We start from the raw sequence: 21,716 nt of genomic DNA, 5'->3' as shown, positions 1-21,716 counted from the left end.
CTCCATACTTAGCACACAGAATTAAGTACACGTGGAGATGTGGTGCCATGTTTCTCAGTTTGGGTAGAATAGAATGAGCGCTGCTAAGGAGAAAATGCCCAAAGGTCACCAGTGGACACTGAATCCATGAGTCAAGTAATCAGAACTACTCTTCCAAATTCCCCTAACTCGTCTCTTACGTATTAGAGATGATCATTTCAAAATTTATCTCTTATTTGACTATGAAACAAATACGCTACCTTCGTTATTATTTTTTTTCTGTCTTGGACAAGCATGCCCCTCTGCACCATCAACAGTTTAATGCAACTCTAAATTAGCAGCTGCTGCTCGTAACAGAATCTGCGATCCAATGCGTAAAAGAATTAAAGTATTTTTTTCTCATAAGAGATAAGACTCCAGTTTCCGGAATGCAGCTGGTATGTTAAGAAGGCTTCGGGGGGGGGGGGGTCTCCTCCACATATAGTACCTTCACCTTTGCCTGGCAAGGAACTACCATTTCCTGTTGTGGCTTACAGAATCCTTAGGAGTTAAGAGGTTGTAGTGGTCTTTGAAGGCCGCCATAGTTCCCTGATCTTCGCGTTCCTCAACCCAACCTGAAACTCTGCTGCTTTCTCCTAGGTCGTCACCCTTGCTGACTATGATCATGTGGAAGAGGTTTCAAAGGAAGGAGTCAAGAAAGCCCCATCTCCAGGCTACCCGCTGGTCTGTGTCACGCCCTGTGACCCCCACTTCCCTAGGTATGCCGTCATGAAGGACCGCTGCAGCGAGGCTGGCATCAACCAAACATCTGTGCAGTTCAGCTGGGAAGTGGCAGCGCCCACGGATGGCAACGGGGCCCGGTCTCCCTTTGAGACCATCACTGATAACACACCGTTCACCAGCGTTAACCACAAGGTAAGGCAGGCTCAACCCATTAGGAAGGAAAGAGTTAGTGTTGCTCTTGTCAAATCCCATGAGTCCGTGTGTGGCGTTTAGAGTAAAACAAATAATCAGGTCTAGGCTTAGATGCTAGACAAAGTAAAGAGAGGTACAATTGAAAGAGAGCTAAGCCAGTCGTCTCCTGGCCTGTTTACAAATCCCAGGTCTGCCCACCTTTCGGCCACTTAATATAAAGTTGTTCTTTGACCTGTCTTAGTCTCCTGATCTGTAGAATATTTCCTCCACTTGGCCACTTGACAAGATCACTGACCAGTGTGGTTTATAAAAGATCAAGCTAGACCAGGATTCCAGGTGGGTGCCATTAAGTGATTCCTTTTTATGTTAGTTTTAATCATTCAGTAAGTATTTGGATATAAACTTCTTGGGGATTCAGATTTCTCCCACATTTACAAAGCCCTGTAGGGGGACAGGAAAAGAAGCTCCTAGGTGGAGCACACCTACACCCCACCCACCGCATACCAGAGAGCAGTCACTGCTCTGTTTGCCCAGACTTGGAAAGACGTGTCCCACAGCAGATATCCTCATCCACCAGGGATACGGTTTTTAAGACAGTCAAGACTCGGTCTCAATGCAGACTCTAGCTGACTGACACATAGCAAAATGTCTATGCATTTTCACTGTAACTCCTTTCCTGACTAGTTTTGGGCCTCTGAGATCATTTTCAGACTGTGTTTCTTGAAGGACAGGGCCAACAGAGCAGGGTCACTTACAGACATTGTCACCAGGTCAACTTACAAAGACTGGGAAATCTGTTATTTTGCAATATAGCACAAATTTAAATTGCCTTCTGTGTTATTAAAATTTTTAAGGGCTTAAGAAATGCTTACGAGATAGAGCTCTTGCTATACACACACGAGAACCTGAGTTTGAATCTCAAGAACCCATGTAAAATTGGACATGGCGGCCAGCACATCATTTCAGTGACTCTATGGTGAAGTGGGCGGTGGGAACAGAAATATCCCTGGAATCTTATTAGCCTGGAGTGACAAGGACAGTGACAAACAACAGAGGTCCAGAGAGAGAGAGAGAGAGAGAGAGAGAGAGAGAAATAGAGAGAGAGAAACAGAGAGAGAGAAACATAGAGAGAGAAATATATATAGAGAGAACCCTTTAAAGTAAGACTTAACAGTTTATTATAAGTATCTAATTTTGTTTCAAACAGAACCTTGTATTTGAGCCAAAAGTACACGTTTTTCAAGGTACTAAATTTATAGCATCGTGGCTCTAACTTCTCTCCTGCAATGAACTGGTGACTAATACCCTTTACCTAGTTTCCTTTGCTTTATGCCCATTTCTTCAGTTGTTTATTTAATATCATTGTGTTTATGCATTTTTGTACCATGCCTAACATCCCTCCTAGACTAAGTCCATGTATAAATAAATGAAGAGATGGCAACTAATTAAAAAAAGTTTAATGGGAAATTTTTCTTTAATTTTTAATGGACTTCAATGAAAATTGTCTCCACGGGAGGAATTTAACATTTATGTGCTTGCTTTGTGGGAGGTCTAGGCACACAGAACTTTCCTGACCTGTACTTCCCATGTGTGCACACACCACCTGACATGTCCAGGTGACAGGGACCTACGTTGCCTCTCAACTGCCCTTGCTCCCCTTGCTTCTCCATTTCTAGAAATGGGAAGGAATCCATAGCGAGAGACTTTCAAAGGCCAAGAGGCATCAGAGGCCAAGTTCTTAGCCTCAAGCTTTTACGATGCCATGACCTCTGCAATGTCATGGGGAGTGCTGGGAAACTCTCTGCTTCTGTTGCTCAGGAAGGGCTCGCTGTCTAACACACAGAAGTCAGGATGCTACAACAGATTTCTGCAAAAAGATGAAGTTTTATTAAGTATCCGACTGACAGAGATCAGAAACTAACACCTCCAGTCGGCCTCCCTGATCAGCCAGTAGTGGAGAACTTCTAGGAATAGGGGAGGAGAAAGGCTGCTGCTGTCGGGGTGACAAGACGGAGACACACATTCCCTTGGGAAGCAAGCTGCATTCTGTGCCCAAGGTTTTGAGTTTGGGATGTCATTGGCCAGATATCTTAGCCTCTTCCATTAACTCTTGAAAGGCTGATTCTGAGGGGAAGCTTTTTCCTGGAAGATAAAGAAATAAGTCCCATGTGTCCAGGCTTAACCTCATTACAGCATATTCTCAGCAGCTGCAGCCTGGAGGCCAGCGAGTCTTGCTGGAAAATGTGAGAAGCAGTTGTGTTGCCCTGATGCTGAACTTCCGGTCTAAGGAGAACAACAGACACAGTTACTGTACACTGTCTTTGGATGCTTGTTCATGTTTACTTGCCCATTTTCTGTCTCCTCCTCTTACACTACAAGTATCTACTTCTCTGACCATAGTGCTTGGTTCATGATGGATATTATTGGCACTACATAATAAATGAGCAGATGTATGTATCAGTGGGTTGATGCATACATGCATGGATGGATGGATGGATGGATGGATGGATGGATGGATGGATGGATAGATGAATGGATGGATGGATGGATGGATGGATGGATGGATGGATAGATGAATGGATGGATGGATGGATGGATGGATGGATGGATGGATGGATGGATGGATAGATAGACGGATGGATGGATGGATGGATGGATGGATGGATGGATGGATGGATGGATAGACGGATGGATGGATGGATGGATGGATGGATGGATGGATGGATGGATAGATGAATGGATGGATGGATGGATGGATGGATGGATGGATGGATAGATGAATGGATGGATGGATGGATGGATGGATGGATGGATGGATGGATAGATGAATGGATGGATGGATGGATGGATGGATGGATGGACGGACGGACGGACGGACGGATGGATGGATGGGTGGATGGCCTCTATAGCTAACTCTGTAACAGTGTTTCCTGTATCACACCCATCATTTACAGTGCTTATGCAGTATATTCATATCTGTGGTGCTTTGTCCCATAGGTCCTAGACAGCATTTACTTCAGCCGGAGGTTCCATGTGCGTTGTGTGGCAAAGGCTGTGGACAAGGTGGGCCATGTTGGGACCCCCTTGAGGAGCAATGTTGTTACCATTGGAACAGACAGTGCTATCTGCCACACCCCAGTCGTAGCTGGGACAGCTCGAGGCTTCCAGGCACAGTCCTTCATTGCCACCTTGAAATACCTGGACGTCAAACACAAAGAGCATCCTAACAGGTCAGGCAACATCTTCCCCCTCCCACTTTGTCCCTCACCCCTGCCCCCATGAATGGATTACAAGTATCCGTGTGTGTTTTCCATCTCAGATGAGTAAGATCAGCGAGATCAGTGAGAGACATTTCTGCAAGTTTAAATCGTGGTAATTAGAGAGCCCCAGAAGAAAGGCTTTCTTCAAAGGCCCCTCGAGGTCTGGCCACTTGCCTGTCTTCTCACCTTGTGCATTGCCCTGCCCTGCCAGCCACCTGCAGAGAATCACGCTACCTCCCAAGAGCTCCAGAGGCTTTGGTGTTACATGCTTTAGAGCCCCAACCCCAGCTCTTCCACTCCCTCTGCTTGCCGTAATTAAGTTCTCTTGTGCTATAATGTGGAACACCCGACTTCTCTTCTAGGAACACTTTTAGCATTTCCTCCAATCCTCTGATGCCCATCTATGCTGCTTTCAGTGTGTTATCATCGTTCTTGGCATCCATGTGGTGTGATAGATGGTGAAAACCTTAAGGGAAGGGACCGCAAATGATCTATTTTGTATCTCTTCCATCTAGTTCAGTGCCGCTGGTCCCCAAGACACACTTGCTGAATATTTGCTGAACTAATGAGTAACAACCCGGTCAAAACTGCAAGTCACTAGACTTTTTTTTTCCCTCTGCCCCCACGATTTTAATGGGAGACGGATACTTTCATTCGTTGCATAGCAGGCGAAGTCCTCCATGTCATACATATTCATTAATCTTCATGGAATTTAAGCATCTACCTTTATGAACAACTGAGTGGGGCCGAGTGTATGCAAATCCCTCGTCTTTTCAAGCAGAGTAGGATTTATTTCTGCTAGGGAACGGTAACAGAAGAATGCAGGCAGCACCGGCCCTCTCCTAGGTGAAGAGCCACGCTCCTTATGTCTCATGTCTGAATTCCTCTAAAAAAAAAAAAATGAGCTCGCAGACGAGCTTTAGAAACTCAAAGCCCACACTCAATAAGCTTCGTGAAAATTTAAACTTGTGCAATGAAAACAAATGCAGCCCATAAGTACGGCTCTGCTTGCGTCCCGGGCTTTAACCGGTATTTATTAAGTTCATGTTTTATTTTGAATTGTATTCTACATGCACTGCAGAGACAAAGGCAATGAAGGAAATGGTCCTTGTCCTCGGGAGTGGGGAGGCGAGATAAGCAGTCTGTAAACACACAAGAAAACAGCAACCAGTGTAAATGAGTTACACACAGCCTGGGACAAAGGCTTTCCGGCGCTGAGGAGTAGAGATTGAGCCAAAGGTTGCTGCACATGGAGGATGGTCAGATGGAATGCAAGGGGTTCGGGGGCGGGAGGACTTGAAAGAGAGAGGACAAAGACACTGTGGTTAGTGTAGCTAAGTGAAGAAACTGACCTTAAATTTTAAGAATTCAACCTTTTTTTATTCATTATTATTATTAAAATAAATGCCTAAAAACATACACAGGCCGGGAAAATGGCTCAGTGGCTAAAGGCACCTGGCACACAGTATGGGGGATGGAGTTCAGATCCCTAGAACCCGTGTGAAATCAACTGAGCAGTTGTTGAAGCCACTTGTAATCCTAGCACTCAGGAGACACAGACTGGGGTTCACCAGGGCAACATGGCTAGCCAAGACTGCTAGACCAATGAGCTCCAGGCTCAGCAAGAGACCCCGCCTTGACCTGGAGTGAGATCCAGAGGGACGTCTGATGTCAGCTTCTAGCTTCCTAAAGAGCACATGAAGACACGTGGTGCACATATGCCTACACACATGTAAACATGTACACACGTGACAGCATACACGACACACACATACAAAGAAGCATGTGAACATGTCAGCCCCTGGTATATATGGAGACAGAGCAGGCACAGCAGCTGCATCAGTCACTAAAGCCTTAGCTCCCAAAGACACAGGATGCCCCTTAACGAAAATGGAAGCTTCAAAGTAATTGTGTGTGTAATGTTATCCTGTATAGAAAGAAAAAGACTCCTATGCTTCCTGACTGCCATGAGTCTTGAAGATCCTTTGGGAGTGAAAGTGACCCTGCATGTGACCCGGAGGTTCTCAAGCTGTGGGTCACAACCCCTTCAGAGCTCAACTGACCCTTTCACCTGGGTCTCGTAAGATCATCAGAAAACACCAATATTTGCACTACAATTTGTAATCTTAAAAAATGACAGTTATGAGTGGCAATGGAAATAATTTCATGGCCGGGGTCGCCACAGCCTGAGGAACTGTATATTAAAGGGTTGCAGCATTCGGGGGGTTCAGAACCACTGATCCACATGCTCGTGTTCAAATACAAATCCCACATGGAAAACTGCTTCAAGGGGATAAAAACTGCTAGATTCTCTGGCGAAGACAAATCGGTGACGACAAAGTCATGTGTCCAGTCGGCTGCTCCAACCCACGGCCGGACATGTCTGTCTTCTCCCTTCCAGAATCCACATTTCCGTGCAGATCCCCCACCAGGACGGAATGCTGCCACTCATCTCCACCATGCCCCTGCACAACCTGCATTTCCTGCTGTCTGAGTCCATCTACAGACACCAGCACGTCTGCTCCAATCTAGTCACCGCCCGTGACCTGCGAGGACTCTCAGGTGAGCTTGCTCCTGTGCGCTGGAGGCAGGACTCCATGGGGAGGAACAGACTTTGTGTGGTTTCTAACCCTTAACTCTGTATCAAGTTTTCCTTCTTTGAAAGCCTCCAAACACGGGGAGGCTCAACTGAAGTAAGCAGGCAAAGGAGGGCTCTCGGATGCAATTGACTTAGATTCCAAGCCTGTTCTGAGCCATTACCTTGACTGAACAAAAGTGGTTTGACCTCTCTCAGCCACCGTGTTCTTATCTGTCTGTGATGCAAAAACAGCTCTTTCTACCAGTCAAATGGGGAGGATCCGATGTGTTGTTAAGTTTAAAATGCTTCCATGGTAAATATGAGTTACTTCCCCACCCATGAAGACCATTCTTAGTTCTGGGATCCCATGACAGCAACACCTTTAGAGAGTACAGCGTTAGATGCTGAAGGATGGATACTCTAGAAGCAGGAACTGAGATAAAGTGTAGGGAACACGGTTTTCTTTTGAGATCAGCATCTACTCAAAGGTAAGGGGGAGAAGCAGGATTGGGTAGAGGGAAACGCCCAACAGTGCTGCAGCCTAGCAAAGAGAGAAAGGCTGAGGAGAATGCTGGGTAGCCCACCTCCCCCTGTCACCGGTGGGCTGTTCTTGGCAAGAGCTTGACCTTGGCTGGGCACTCCGCAGCAGATGAGGGCCTGACGCAGCCAAGAGCTAACGGCACACATCACGTCTTGGTTCGCCACAGCAGACACTGCACTGTACAGAAAGTCCTGTCTGTTTCCATTTGCCTTGGCTAGTGCCCGTGAAATGTGTGCCCACCCACTGCCCCCTGCCCCCACCGCTTCAACTGATGAATCATTCAACAGTGGTTTGGAAGACAGAAGAGCATTCATCTGCTCTTACATATTCATTAGGTACCGTTCTTGGTAGTGGTGGTCTTTGTACAGTAGAATTAGTTGAGCCCAAATTATTCTTAAACCATTGAACTACACATGAAAGGTGAATTGGTCCAAATACATAGGCAATGAAGGAAACCACCGTGATTAAAAATTGAAAATCTCTACCTCTCCCTTCTTAAAGATATTTAAATTCATCACAGGTCAGTTGAGTCCCAAACAGGACAAAGGGCTGGTTGCTGGTGGCAGACATTCTGTATACATTAGCTCTTTTAAATACAATGGCCACTTTTAGTACTCTAAGAGTTATACTCTGAGGCCAGCAGGATGCTCAGATGGTGTAGGTACTTGCCTTGAGGCTTGATGGCCTGAGATTGGTCTCCAGGACCATGGTAGGTGGAGAGAACAGACTCCCACAAGTTGCCGTCTGACCTCCATGCCATAGTCTTATACACACACATACAGGTGTGTGCATCTATGCACACACACACACACAAATAAAAACAGAGAGACAGTTCATTGCATTTCAAATGTTCTAAACTGTACCAATATTCAACTGTCTTCTGTACTTCACAGCAACTCACAGGCTTGGCAGCGTTTGATCTAATAATTCTGACCCGTAGCGGGTAAGGTTGAGTCCGACATCTTTAGCAAACTATTTATTTACTAATTAAGGCAGTTTTATCCCCACAAGAGTTCAGGGACTACTGGAGGAAGGGTGAGAAGGAAGTCAGATCTTGGTTTGACGACTTTTCATAAGGCTGTTTTTCAAATTGGTCTTAAAAATAGTTATTCGTGGCTCTGATCCATAGAGCAGGCCAATTTCAGGAAGACCAGTGGTGAGTCACAGGAGCTGGGGAAACACTTGGGAAATTGCTTTATTCATCCATGATGTCATGTTGTCTTCGTCCTTCTCCTGGGTACCTGAGTTTCCTAGAGGGGCAGTGCCCTATTTAATATCAGACAACAGGCAGTTCAGTGCACTCTCTTTTCTACCCCCACTCATATGTGCGAGTTCATCTGCATGTGTGTGTTTGTACACATGTGTAGGCCAAAGCTCCATTAAAGGTGTCTTCCTTAGTCATTCTCCCCTTTACTTCTTGAAACACAATCCCTTCAGTAAGCCTTGGAGCTCTATGACTGGCCACTGAGTTCCAGGGCCCCACGTGTCTCCATGCTCAGCACTGGGACCACACACATGTGCCTCCATGCTCCAGCACTGGGACCACACACATGTGTCTCCATGTTCCAGCACTGGGACCACACACATGTGTCTCCATGCTCTAACACTGGAACTACACACATGTGTCTCCATGCTCCAGCACTGAATCTGCACACATGTGCCTCCATGCTCTAACACTGGAACCACACACGTCTCTCCATGCTCCAGCACTGGAACTACACATACATGGCCTCCATACCTGGCTTTTTTCTATAGGTGCTAGGGATCCCCGATCAGGACCTCATGCATATTCTGTGAGGAGCAGTCTGCCTGCTGAGCCATGTCCTCAGCCCCCAGCAGGTGGCTCACCCATTTAGGAGGTTTCCTCTTCATCTCACTGCACACTGGGATTCCAAGAGAGACCCAGCCATAGTCTGAGATGAACAGCTGAGCAATCTCCCCTTCACCCAGCTCCTGGCAGGCTCTGACCACGTCACTGTCCCTTGTTCTCCCTCCCCTGCAGAGGCAGGGTTCCTGGATGATGCAGGTTTCCACAGCACTGCCCTGGGCCCCGGCTATGACCGCCCCTTCCAGTTTGACCCAAGCGTCCGGGAGCCTAAGACCATCCAGCTGTACAGACACTTGAACCTGAAGAGCTGCGTGTGGACCTTCGATGCGTTCTATGACATGACCGAGCTGATCGACGTATGTGGGGGCTCCGTGACTGCCGACTTCCAGGTGGGTGCCCTGGGCTATTGTGCTTGGGTGCCGTGTCAACTCTGTTCAGCTAGCACATAACGGTCCTAACTGGTCTAGCCAGGTAGGGAATAGATTCTGTATAAGTTCTTTCTCTGGGTCTTGGGCGGTATTGTGGTTAAAATAGCCCCGCAGTCTTCTAAATCAAGTTAAGGTCTAAGAAAATTACTGTGGCAAGTCATCTGTACAACAATCAAGAACCTGCTTCTTTAGATGTCTGTGTGGTTCTTTTCTCTGTGTATCCTTTGGAATGTAGAGAAGATTTACATTTGATACTGGGCTTGTTCATGTGCGTGTACTCTCTTCCCCGCTTGCAAAGAATTAGAATAGCAGGTGGCAGGCCTCTCAGAAGACAATTCTAGATTCTGCAACGCTGGGAAGAGGCCATTGTTCTGAGCGCTTTCACTCCATGCTTAGCCCAGATTCACAACCCGATGCATGCACACGCATGCGTGTATGTGTGCATGTTCAGCAAACCACTGGACAGTCCTGATGACAGCAGCTCTTCTAGGGAGAAGCCAGAGACGTCGGGCAGTTCTGTAAAAGCGACAGTAGGACCAAGCTGTCTCATGGGGAAATTAATTCCCAAGGCCCATCCAAGTTTTGAGCATTTATCTCAGTGAGACAAAACTTGTTATCTGCTTGTTTTCCATTCCAAAAACAAGTGTAACCTCACTAAATAAGAGAATCTGTAGAGAGAGTGTAATCGTTTGGGGAGTTTCTCTCATTATGTTCTCTTTGTGCCCGGGGCCTCTGGTTTTGTGTGCAGCACTGCCCTCTACTGGATGAAAATTCCAGGCGGCCTGCGTTTGTTTCTGTTTCTGCAGATGCCTGGCCCACATAGTCCCAGGGTGTGAACAGTCACAAACCTTATTATTCCTCCCTCGAAAATTAACATTCCCTGGTCGCCATAATTTTTATTCAATTGCAGAGCTGGGTATTTTTGTTCGTAACAGTCTTTAAAAAGTCCCAAAGGCAAGAAGTGTTTATGTCCACTTTTAAAATTTAAGACAGAAAAAAAAAAAATGAAATATTTTATTGTTCGTTTCTCTAGAAATAATAGAAATTGCTAATTGTAATTGAAGAAACACCAGAGAAACAGAAAATAAGGTCTTATTCAGTGTCTCTCAACTAGGACGGAGACAACTCCCTGAGTCCACATTAAATGTTGGCTCAGTATGCATGAAATATTTGTCGGAGAACGTTCTTAAAGATTAGAAAGAAACATTATCTAGGATAAAGGAAACCAGTGAGAATGGAGAGGAAAACACATGCATCAAGATCTCATAGTACTTGCCCAATAACACAATAGAATTGTTCCAAACTTATTAACTTAGCTTTTTCTTATAGAAGAAATACATATTTATGGAGCAAAAAATATGACTTTTTAAATAAATTCTCCCATCCACACTTGTACATCTGCTACCATTTTGTTATTTTCCCATCCAGTTTTTGTTCATGGCCAAGTAAAACATATGTTAGTGCACCCAAGTAATGATAGTGAGGGAGCCCCCAGAGAGTGGTGTTCCCTTGAATGGTAATCTTGTCAACCATGTCTCCACAATACTGTCTGTGCCAGGGAACGGCGGGAGGGAGCCTTGCAGCCCTGAACTTGTTGGTGAGCTTCCTAGGTGTCACAGTGTGGCCTTTGCTCCTGGCACGAGACTGTGATGCTCACAAAGACACCTGAGCCAGGCGTGTGTTCATACCAGAGGACAGGACTTGGGTGCCTTGCCGATCACCATTGCTCAGCGTCTCCTGCGGATCTCGGGTCAAGCACGCTGACAGAACGGTACAAGTCAGCGGGCTCATCCTTTGGCCTGTGAGGCTTCACGTTTCCAGAGAATGCCTCTAGAAACTGAGGATGGGAAGCAAAGATGGTTCTTAACTCTTTCAAAGTGTTTGTGTCAAAGTGTCACCTTCTCAGCAAAGCCCTTGGAGGTCACCTCTTCTGAAGATGCCTCTTGGCCACCATGTACCCTCTTTATGTTTTGAGGACAAACTGCAGGTTAGGCGTTTGATGAGGAATTACTCTATGAGCCAGTGACCAAGGGAGCGGGTGGACATTGAGCCAAGAGGCGATGTTGTCTATCCTTTCCTCTCAGGAAAGACGTAAGCCTGTCTCTTGCACACTGTTTCCTCGGCAGGTGAGGGATTCAGCACAGTCGTTCCTAACAGTGCACGTGCCTCTCTATGTGTCCTACATCTATGTGACAGCCCCCAGGGGCTGGGCCTCCTTGGAGCACCACACGGAGATGGAATTCTCTTTCTTCTATGACACGGTTCTCTGGAGGACAGGTATGCCCAGGGATGCCTTAGCTGCTCTACCTCACATTTGATCGTGACTAACTCAGCAATGAATTCTGACAGTAGCTATGTTTCCATGGCTTTCTAGAAAAACCGAAAGGCTGCCAAGGATCTAGAGAGTATGCTGCTCTGTTAGGCTTCTCTTTGATTCTTTCCCCTTTCCAATGTCCTGTGCTCAGCATGACCCCAAGCCCACCGGCCCTTACTTCCGCTGCTCCCTTGCTCACCCTTCCCTTTCTAGGGGCGACAGCCTCCATCTGTGGGAGAGATGCTGAAGAACTTCAGGAGCATTCTTTAGAGAGGCCTTATCTCAACTGAAGATGCAGCCTTTCGTCAAATGGCTTGAGCTCAAATCATGTTTGTTTTATGTTCTCCAAGGGAAAAGAGCTTGGCATTCTCCTGTCTGAACCAAATCAACCCTTGGGCCTTTGGCTCTTGTCTTTTTGAGAGGAGAGGAGTTCATAACTTTTATTTTTCTCCTCCTTTGATTATATTTTATTTTTGGTCATTCTGAACCCATTGGGAATCATGTCTGTAACTGCCTCCACTTACTGCGTGTCAAGCCACAGTTGACTTTCTACAAGGTTCCCTGTCCTCTCCATGGTTTGAGTATAAAATGTAGATGTCAGAATTCGGGACTCCTCTAGGTCCTAAAAGTAAAAGAAAATATGTCATGGAGGCACTCTGGTGCCTGGAGTTTCGATTCCATTGTTTTCTAAAGTGGATTAACCTGCATCTGGGATAAGTGATAACCACATAGATAAAGTGCTCCTACAGGGACGGTGAACCTGGAAAAGCAGAACCAAGAATGAGCTGCGTATTATTTCCATCGGCACTCATGTCTGTTGTCAAGGGAATAAATAACTTTTCTCTAAATTACATTTTCATAAATACTTGGATCCTCTCAGAGATGTCTCTGGGACAATGTCTAAGCAGGTCACTATCTGGGAGGTCCTCTCCATGCCCTGACTTTGTTTTGTGTGTGGTTGCTTGTCCAGGCATCCAGACAGACAGTGTGCTCTCGGCAAGGCTTCAGATCATAAGAATCTACATCAGAGAGGATGGCCGTCTCGTCATTGAGTTCAAGACCCATGCCAAATTCAGGGGTAATTTCTGCATGATTTTTTCCTACTTCTTTATTTAAAAATACTTTAAACATTCAGAAAAGTCAAAGATAAGAACCATGAAGAAAAATTAAATAACTGTTCACATTTTACCATCCATGTACGAACATACACACACTCTTTTGGGCAACCTCATTTGAAAGGAAATTTCCGTCTTCGTGTCCATTACCCTTGACCCTTCAGTAGACCTCATCTAAGAACAAGGAAATCACGGTACCATTCCACACACAGTGCACCCGACACAGACCAGTAGTCCCGTGCAAACAGCCTCTCACCTTGCAGATGCTTTTCCTGCTTGTTTTATGTTTCTTTACATTTACTTCATATCTATACTCATAAAGGAAAGTAGATTCAGTCAAACTCCGTGTTACATTTTGGTTGTTTCTTTCCCTCCAGAACTGTCACTATCCCTTGAATGCTAACACTGAAGTTTAAGGGCCATGATGTCTTGCTAAAATCACCTTTATATTCTTAGCGACATCTGCACTTGTTTTCTTCTACCAAACCCTGAATAGATATGAATATGACTATATCCAACATTGATATTTCCATCTATAAAACACTAAGACCCCAAAATGTGTCTGTTGAGATTCAAAGCTGAGTATATTCAGTGTCCATGGTCCCATAAATATCAATAAAATTGCATATGAGCTCAGCACATTTCCACTTGTGCTTATATGTGTATATCATGTGACCCTCATTGCCACTGTGAGTAGGGTGGTGGGCTGGAATAAGATGCTATGCTATCTCAGCCATTGTCAGATGTATCCTCAAGGGCATATTGCTATAAAAACAGAAGTCAGGTCCTTAGGCAAACACAGTAAACTCACGAGTCACAGTGTATTTGCCTCGAAACAGGACAGTTCGTGATAGAGCATCACACTCTCCCAGATGTGAAGTCTTTCATACTGACTCCAGACCACCTAGGAGGAATTGAGTTTGACCTGCAACTTTTATGGAGCGCTCAGACGTTTGATTCCCCACATCAACTCTGGAGAGCCACAAGCTCTTACAACAGGTAAATACCACAACGGAAGCTTCTGGGGTTGATCTGAGAAGTTCTCGACTTTATTCATGAGCTTGAAACATCAACAGTTGAGGATTATTCCAGATGTTTCTGAACGTTCTCCTGCCTTCCTCTTAAGCTGCCAGGGCTGGAGCTGCTACTAACAAGTCAGTGATGGCTGCTAGGGCTTCTGGAGAATTTTGTGTCTCGCCATGAGCACACAAATTCCCACTGAGTGACCCCCAGGGAGAATCCATTGTTTTGTGTTCTTCAACTCTGCAAAGGAAGGAGGCCATGGAGTCTGGGAAGGGGACCCTGAAATGGAGATCTAGTCAGGTGGAGGTGGGTGTTGCAAGGACACCGCTTCCGTTCTGCTCTGCAGAGATGCTCTGTCTCCGTGTTATTTGCCTCCTTTTCCGTAACATCTCCTGACACAGCCACGTTTTAACAGACAGAAGCTCTTGCCTTTAAGAATATGTTAGCAGATTGTCAGTCGACAAGAAACACTAGCCGAATTGCCAGGCAGATTTTCTGAACTCTCTATTCGCCATCCCCCGAACCTTCCAGATTTTTATTAGCAGTGCGCCTTTTATAGTTTTCCTCATAGGAAGGGCTGGAGTAAATGAAAATGCTTTGTTTTGTTAACACCTTGGGATAATACTCTGAAGCTGGCATAATCAGAGATGAGTCCCTGAAAGAGGCTCTCACAGAGTTGTCGGGACATAAATGCCTCCTGAACCCTGCTCAATGAAGCCGTGTCTTTCTGGGGCTAAGTCACCATCGGGTGTTGCCTTTGGCACCAATCTGCTCTGCCTGCTTCCAGGAAGGACTACTCGGGGGAATACACCATCTACCTGATCCCTTGCACCGTGCAGCCCACACAGCCATGGGTGGACCCGGGAGAGAAGCCTTTGGCCTGCACTGCACATGCCCCAGAGAGGTAGGCCAATATCGGTGCTCCCCGCTAATTCCGTGTCTTTACTTAAGAATTCTCCTGCTCGCTAACACATGTTTGTAATTCTCAGATGCACAAAACATAACAGGCACAGCCCCAGCTAGAGCTCAACAAGAGAGTCCTCTGACTTCTGATATCAGCTCTCTGAGTACAGTGATCCCTCACGGTCTATTGGATGCTGCGTGTTTTTATTTGTGTACATTTCATCGGTGGCTTTGCTGTTTTGAGTGACTCCTAAGCACAGAACTGATGTATTTTCTACTGTTCCTAAGCACATAAGGGCTGTCATGTGCCCTATAGAGTATTAGATAAACTCCATTCAGGCACGAGTTATTGTGCTGGTGGCTGTGAGTCTGATGCTAATGAATCAACAATGTGTATTGAATAAAGGGGTCTTTAAACAGGAACACACATAAGGAAAGGCTGGTGGAATGCTGTAACCAGACATCCACAGAAACCTAGCTCTCTATCTCCTGGGAGCAGTGTCCCACACCCACTAATCCAATGTTCATAGAGGCTTTATACACACAAACTATGGAGAAGAATACAGACCAACTATATGGAGCTGGAGCAGTGGCTCAGCAGTTAAGAGCGCTGGCTGCTCTTCTAGGGAACGCCAGCACCAACATGGCAACTAACAGTCATCTGTAATTCCAGTTCCAGGGGCTTCAGCACCCTCATCTGGACACCAGGGGCATCAGGCACATTTGTGGTGCACTGACATCCATTTAGGCAAACACTCAAATACTCAATAAATTAACAAAATATTTTAAAAGAACCAGCTTGTATCTACCTTGGACCTCAGACCCCACTGGGCTTGCCTTATTCCTTCATTCCATGTGAGTATTCGCTTAGGTCTTATCAAGTGTTTTTCATGGTCTGAACACTAAGGTTATAAAATTACATTACAACAGTGTGTTAAAAACCACCCAGGTCTCAAATACCTTATAGTTTAGTGCCACCTGTCTGAGAACGTAGCACCACCAAAAAACATTGAGAGAAGATGCTAATGACAGCATTGGCACCAAGCGAGAACTACTTGAGGCATCACTTTCTTGTTGAAAGATTGAGAGTCAGCTGCTAGATTTGGTAATGCCGGGTTGGCACACAGACTGGTGAGATACACAAGATGCTAACCTTGGGGGATGGGGTGAATTCAAGAGAGGTCAGCAAGCAGGAGCAATAGGCATAAGGGGTTTCTCTAAAAAGAATGCTGGGGAAATGGTACAGCAACTGATGACAGATGAGAAGCCCTATTTTTTTTAAGAGCTTTTACTAGGCTGTGGTTTAGGGCAGACAACACTTCCAGATGTTTGCATGCTGCTGTGAAAGAGAGAGCTAACGGTGCATGGGATGGAGCTGGTCATTGAGGGTAGTAAACGGGCAGTCATTGGACAAGAAGGAAGGGACTAGCTTTAGCTTGGAGCCAAGACAGTCAGCTCATCCACTAAACAGTGCAGGCAGAGCCTATGGGTTCCAGAGAAGTGAACTGGGTGACTAAACCTGGCAAGATAGGCATCTGACTAAACCCAGCCTTGGCCTGAAGCAAGGGAAACATGGAGGTCTGAGGGAAAGGAGGAAGTGAGCAGAGAGACTTGGCAAGCAGGCTAAATTATCTTTAAATTGTTGTGTTATTTATGGCCAACGAAGTCCTGCTGCACACATACACGTTTAATACATACTGACACGTGTGTATCCTTGTGAAACATTACAGCGATCAAGACAACACACAGCCATTTCCCCCGGGAGTCTCTTCACGCCTCTTTGTAGCCCCCTCACGCCTCCCCTTCTCCAGGTGTCCCTTCATCTGCTCTCTGTCACCAGGAGGAGAGTGAGTTTTCTGGAGCCATATGTGTTATCATACAACCGCAGTTATTTTTCTGTGGCGTGACTGTTTGGTGTTCTGTGTTACTGTATAAGCAGTTTCTGCCATTGCTGAGTTGTCTTGCCTGTTATGGAAATAGCGGTCCATCAGTTCATCATTACACGGGCACTTGGGCTCTTTCCAGCTTGGATCTATTTTAAATAGATCTGTCCTGCGTATGTATGTGCAATCCTTATGTGAATACATGTTTCTTGTTTTCTTGGGATGGCTGGGTCATATGGTAGGTGTAGATTTAACTTAAAAAGTTGGCGGGCTAATCTCCCAAGTGTTTATAAAGAAGTAATTATGTGTGGCTATCTCCACCAGAGCTGTGTAAAGTATTCCAGGTCCTTTGCATTCCGGGAAGAGTGTCCAGGAAGGTCCTGCTGCAGGTGGAAAGATTAATGGTGCGATAAAAGAAGAGAGGAGCTAAAAAGATAGGGGACAGCATGTGAGGTGTTTGAATATGGACTCTGGGGTGCTTATCCATTGTAACAATAAGAAAGTAAATAGCGTAGCTGCTGTTGCGTGGAGAAAAAGCCCTTGGCAAGAAAGGAGGTGAAGATTTAGATGGTCTCTGTCCGAATACTGAACCACCATAATTGATGGCAGTAATGTTTGAAAGTATCCCAGTCAGCCACATAAAGGTCACGTGGTGACCAGGCAAATCCCTGAGGCTTCGGTAAAGACCTCCCATGCAGGAAAGAGTGCTCCCAAGTTTCCCATTCTCGGTTTGTAGTCCACCGTGGGTCTCTGTGTTAATTCCCATCTACTGCCAGGAGAAGCATCTCTGATGTGGGTTGAACAGCGGCACTAATTTCAGGGAGAGCAGCATGTTATGGGACATCATTTTATTGCTGCGTACCGTTAGCAGGCATAATATTAGGTTCCCCCATGTCCATGGCCTATGTAGTCTCGCGTTCTCAGCCACTTTAACAGTTTCGTATATGCCTGTGACAGAGTATCAAAAAATTTACCAAAAGAGTTCAGGACTTGGTGCGTGAATCTCGGAAAAGTCTAGCTGGGGCACTGTGGTAATCAAAGAGCCACTTTAGGGGACTGGTGGAATGGAATTCAGAAAGACCAGAGGCCCCAGTGTGCCACAGACAGGCGGGAGGGATGGTGTCCGGAAATCCATGAAGAACAGAGGGTAAGTCACGTTTGGACACGTTAATGAATTTGTTTAACATTAAAATTTTTCATTTTTGACGGTGTCAGCTTCTCAGGGGACACATGTGTGACAAACATATATTTGGCACCTGTCTTAAATAGAACAGTACCAGTGATTAGCGATTTTTATTTGTGGTATTTTGTGTGGAGGTGTTTTCTTCTGCTCAGCCTTTAAGACAGAGTCTTACTTGCTGTCAGTCAGGCTGGATTTGAATTCTCCATGTAATTCAGATATGAGTCCATACTCTGATCCAGCCTGCAAGTTCTGGGAGCCAGCAAGTCTAGCAAATCAGTGAGCTCTGGGTTCTCTAGAGCCTTGCCTCAAAAAATACCATGGAGAGTGACTAAGGGGAAGAACCATCACCAACCCTTGGCCACCACATGTGCATATACCCACATATACATGCATACAACATACACCACACACACACACACACACACACACACACACACACACACACACACCACTTTGAGGGGAAAATGTGCAGCTGATACCAAAAGGTTCTAAAGACTAAGTTATCCTGTTCATAGAGAGAGGCTGGGGCCAGGGATATGGCTCAGTTGGTAGGGTGTTGGAGTGATGTCAACACTGTAGAAGCTGACTGTGGGTGGGGTGCATGCCTTTTATCCTAGGGTTAGGAATGAAAGAAGAAGAAAGGTCTAAGCTGCCTTAAACTACACAAGACCCTGTAGTTTTCATCTAAATCTAAACGTTGTTTTTAATTAAATCTCAACCATTTGATTTTATCAGTAAAGACTGAGAAGCCAGATGCTGGGGTGAAAACCTGCTAGCTCAGAGAAGCAGAGAAAACAGCTAGCTGACCTTTCTCCTTTGCCAACATCCTAGAAAGAGACTACCCCTTGTCATTTCAAACCAAAAGGCCACCAAACTCAATGTCCCTTCATTTTACTTCCTGTGCATCTCTTTATCCGTCTTTCGGACTCCTGCTTATGTTCTGTGGTTACTTCCTGTCAGCTGGTTGCTTGTTCCTCCTCTTAGCCTATGGAATGTTGTTTTTATTTAATTCTGTTTACAAGAAGCATAAAACTCTTGGATTAAAGGTGTGTGCTAGGGCTGAGCCCCACTGCGCACAGGTTTTTCCAGTAAATGACACAAACTCAGGGTTCACAGTGTGATCAAATATCCTGCAAGACCCTTTCTCAAGCAATAAAAACAAATAAAAGACATTTTCCTCATGAATACATTCAGTAAATGGTCGGCACCCATGGTGAAGCTGCGTACCCTGTCAGAAGGGCGGCCAAGAGGACAGCTCAGATGCCATGTGAAACTGGCTCTGCCCTCAAGGAGCTCTCACCTCTCCCCATCTAGGTTCCTGATCCCCATTGCGTTCCAGCAGACCAACCGCCCCGTGCCGGTCGTGTATTCGCTCAACACCGAGTTTCAGCTCTGCAATAACGAGAAGGTGTTCCTGATGGACCCCAACACATCTGACTTCTCACTGGCAGAAATGGATTACAAAGGCGCCTTTTCCAAAGGTCAGTTGCTTCCTCAAGCCGCAGGAAATGGCTCTGCCTAGAGAGGAGACTCTCTGCTTATGTGTCAGTCAGTAAACTCTGCAGGGAACATCTCCCAGGCTTCCATTCCAGGGCAGCCAAGATAGAAGTAAGGGAATGACTCCCATTCTTCCATCAACTTATAAAATACATGCTTAGTCTCAGTGCTGTAGCGATTGGCATTGGGGGAAAGCATTGTTCTGGGTAGGAAGAGGATTGGCATTTCCAATCTAATTCTAACATGATGTTTAACTTGGCTAAGTTATCTCAGCTCTGAATTCCCTGGAAAGATTGCAGGGGTAGATCCCAGCTGTACTGTCGATGCTGTGGACCTCCTTAGCATAGGCTACTTAAGGGAATAATGATTGAGATTTTTCTTTTGAACTCTTGGAAGAATTAAATAAATACATAAAGAACTTGAGACCATTTCAGATGCTGTTCAAAAAACAGTTCCTATATTAGGATTCCTGCCAACTCAGTCTTCAGTATAAAGCGTTTTCCTCAGTTGTAGCAGGTGATGTACAACGTTGTACATGCTCTTAGTGTGAACTGTCAAGCCAAAGTCCCCTTGCTCTGCATCTCTCTGAGTCCTCCTGCCTTCACTTCCGGCACTCCTGGTGACTTTCAGCAGCTCCGCCCTTCAGTGCCTCAGTTTCCTCAGCTAGAAATCCGCCACCGCCTCCATGAGTTTTACTGCTTGAGAAAAAATTTAGTGCAGCAAATACTGGATTTGATAAATGTTGTCAATCAATGGGATTAAACTCTTTGCTCTCACATCTGCCTTCTCGTTTGCATCTCACCTCTGCATCCCTTGTGCACAGCTGAGTGGTTAGTAATACAACAAATGCTCCAGTAGTATTAATGAATTAGAGAAGTGGTGAACGGTAAATGTGTATTTCGGGGGGACTCTTGGAATCAGAGCTCTTCATAGAAGATGTACTTTTGATTCTGAGGACGTATGGCAAATCCTCTCTGCCTTTGACAGTTCTTCCTCTTTAACCTCAGAGTCCAATTAGGTTGGTGTCTTTCTTTGGATCTTTGCAGGGCAGATCCTCTATGGCCGAGTCCTTTGGAACCCAGAACAAAGCCTTCACTCTGCTTACAAGCTGCAGCTGGAGAAAGTCTATCTCTGCACTGGCAAGGACGGCTACGTGCCTTTCTTTGATCCCACTGGGACAATCTACAACGAAGGGCCGCAGTACGGATGCATTCAGCCAAACAAACACTTGAAGCACAGATTCCTCCTGCTGGTAGGCTCTCCGTCACTGTTAACGCCAGCCAAGGAGCCTAGTGAGCCAGTGTCTCGGCTGTGAATTCCAATAAGAGCGCAGTGTTTTCTCTGTATTTCTTTTTATTGTTTTCTCTCTCTGATCAGTCACCTAGCACATGGCCAGTTTACTGGCTATGGTGGGCTGCATGACATGCAGTTGCTGACATTCCAGGAAAAGGAAAGTCTAAGCCAGTGTTTCTTCAAGTCTGGTTCAAAGGCCGAGTGGTCCTCACACTCCTTCTAAGAGTCTACAAGGTGGAAATTGCCCTCCTCATAGTATAATGGTGCCACCTTTGCACGTTCGTGTCCTCACCAGAAGGTGTATTAGTATGAGTTCAGAGTCCATGTTCCTTAGGAATTGGCGCGATGGCTCAATGGTCACAAGCATGTACTAGCCTAGCAGAGGACCCAGTTTGATTCTCAGGTCTCACATCAGGAAGCTCACAACCCCCGGGGGATCTAATGCCCTCTTCTGGCAAATGTCCTCTCCTCAAGCATTCACATACGTGTGTACATAAATACCCACCCACCATAAACACACACACACACACACACACACACACATGCACACTAACTAACTAAATAGAAGGAGGAGGAGGAGGTTTTGAAGGCTACCCAGGGAATGGAGAGCTGACTCAGTCAGTAAAGTGCTGTCCATGCCAGTATGAGGTCCTGAGTTTGATTCTCAGAGCACACAGAAGGAGTGGTCACTATCATCCCAGTCCTATAAAAGACAGGGACAGGAGGACCCCTGTAGCTCGCTAGCCAGCCCGTCTAACCAGCCACTGAGATCCAATCTCAGTGAAAAATTCATCTTAAAAATAAGGTGAGGAAGTGATATACCCCATAGCAATGTCAGACATCCACACACAAGCACACACTCCAAAACAAGCATGCCTCTACCACACACAGTTCATCTCTCTGTCAGTCTGTCTACCAGTCTCCCTCAATTACCTGAAAAATGTCGTCAATGGACACATCCTTTTTCCCACTTACG

The 21,716-nt window shown here is 45.8% G+C and overlaps 1 protein-coding gene across 1 annotated transcript in view; it reads left to right on the top strand.

Annotated features, from left to right (window-relative positions):
• Positions 1 to 21,716, top strand: part of Fras1 (Fraser extracellular matrix complex subunit 1) — a 350,600-nt gene that overhangs the window by 323,513 nt on the left and 5,371 nt on the right. Inside the window, exons 62-71 of the mRNA XM_057772897.1 lie at positions 619 to 894; positions 3,892 to 4,124; positions 6,556 to 6,716; positions 9,276 to 9,490; positions 11,656 to 11,806; positions 12,814 to 12,921; positions 13,798 to 13,957; positions 14,769 to 14,885; positions 19,265 to 19,431; positions 20,494 to 20,699. Of these exons, the coding sequence (XP_057628880.1) occupies positions 619 to 894; positions 3,892 to 4,124; positions 6,556 to 6,716; positions 9,276 to 9,490; positions 11,656 to 11,806; positions 12,814 to 12,921; positions 13,798 to 13,957; positions 14,769 to 14,885; positions 19,265 to 19,431; positions 20,494 to 20,699 (1,794 nt within the window). The remainder of the gene's footprint in view (positions 1 to 618; positions 895 to 3,891; positions 4,125 to 6,555; positions 6,717 to 9,275; positions 9,491 to 11,655; positions 11,807 to 12,813; positions 12,922 to 13,797; positions 13,958 to 14,768; positions 14,886 to 19,264; positions 19,432 to 20,493; positions 20,700 to 21,716) is intronic.

The sequence above is a fragment of the Chionomys nivalis genome, chromosome 6, assembly GCF_950005125.1.
Source record: "Chionomys nivalis chromosome 6, mChiNiv1.1, whole genome shotgun sequence".
Taxonomy (NCBI): Eukaryota; Metazoa; Chordata; class Mammalia; order Rodentia; family Cricetidae; genus Chionomys; species Chionomys nivalis.
Note: the sequence above shows the minus strand (reverse complement) of the source record. Positions and strands in the feature narration are given on the sequence as shown.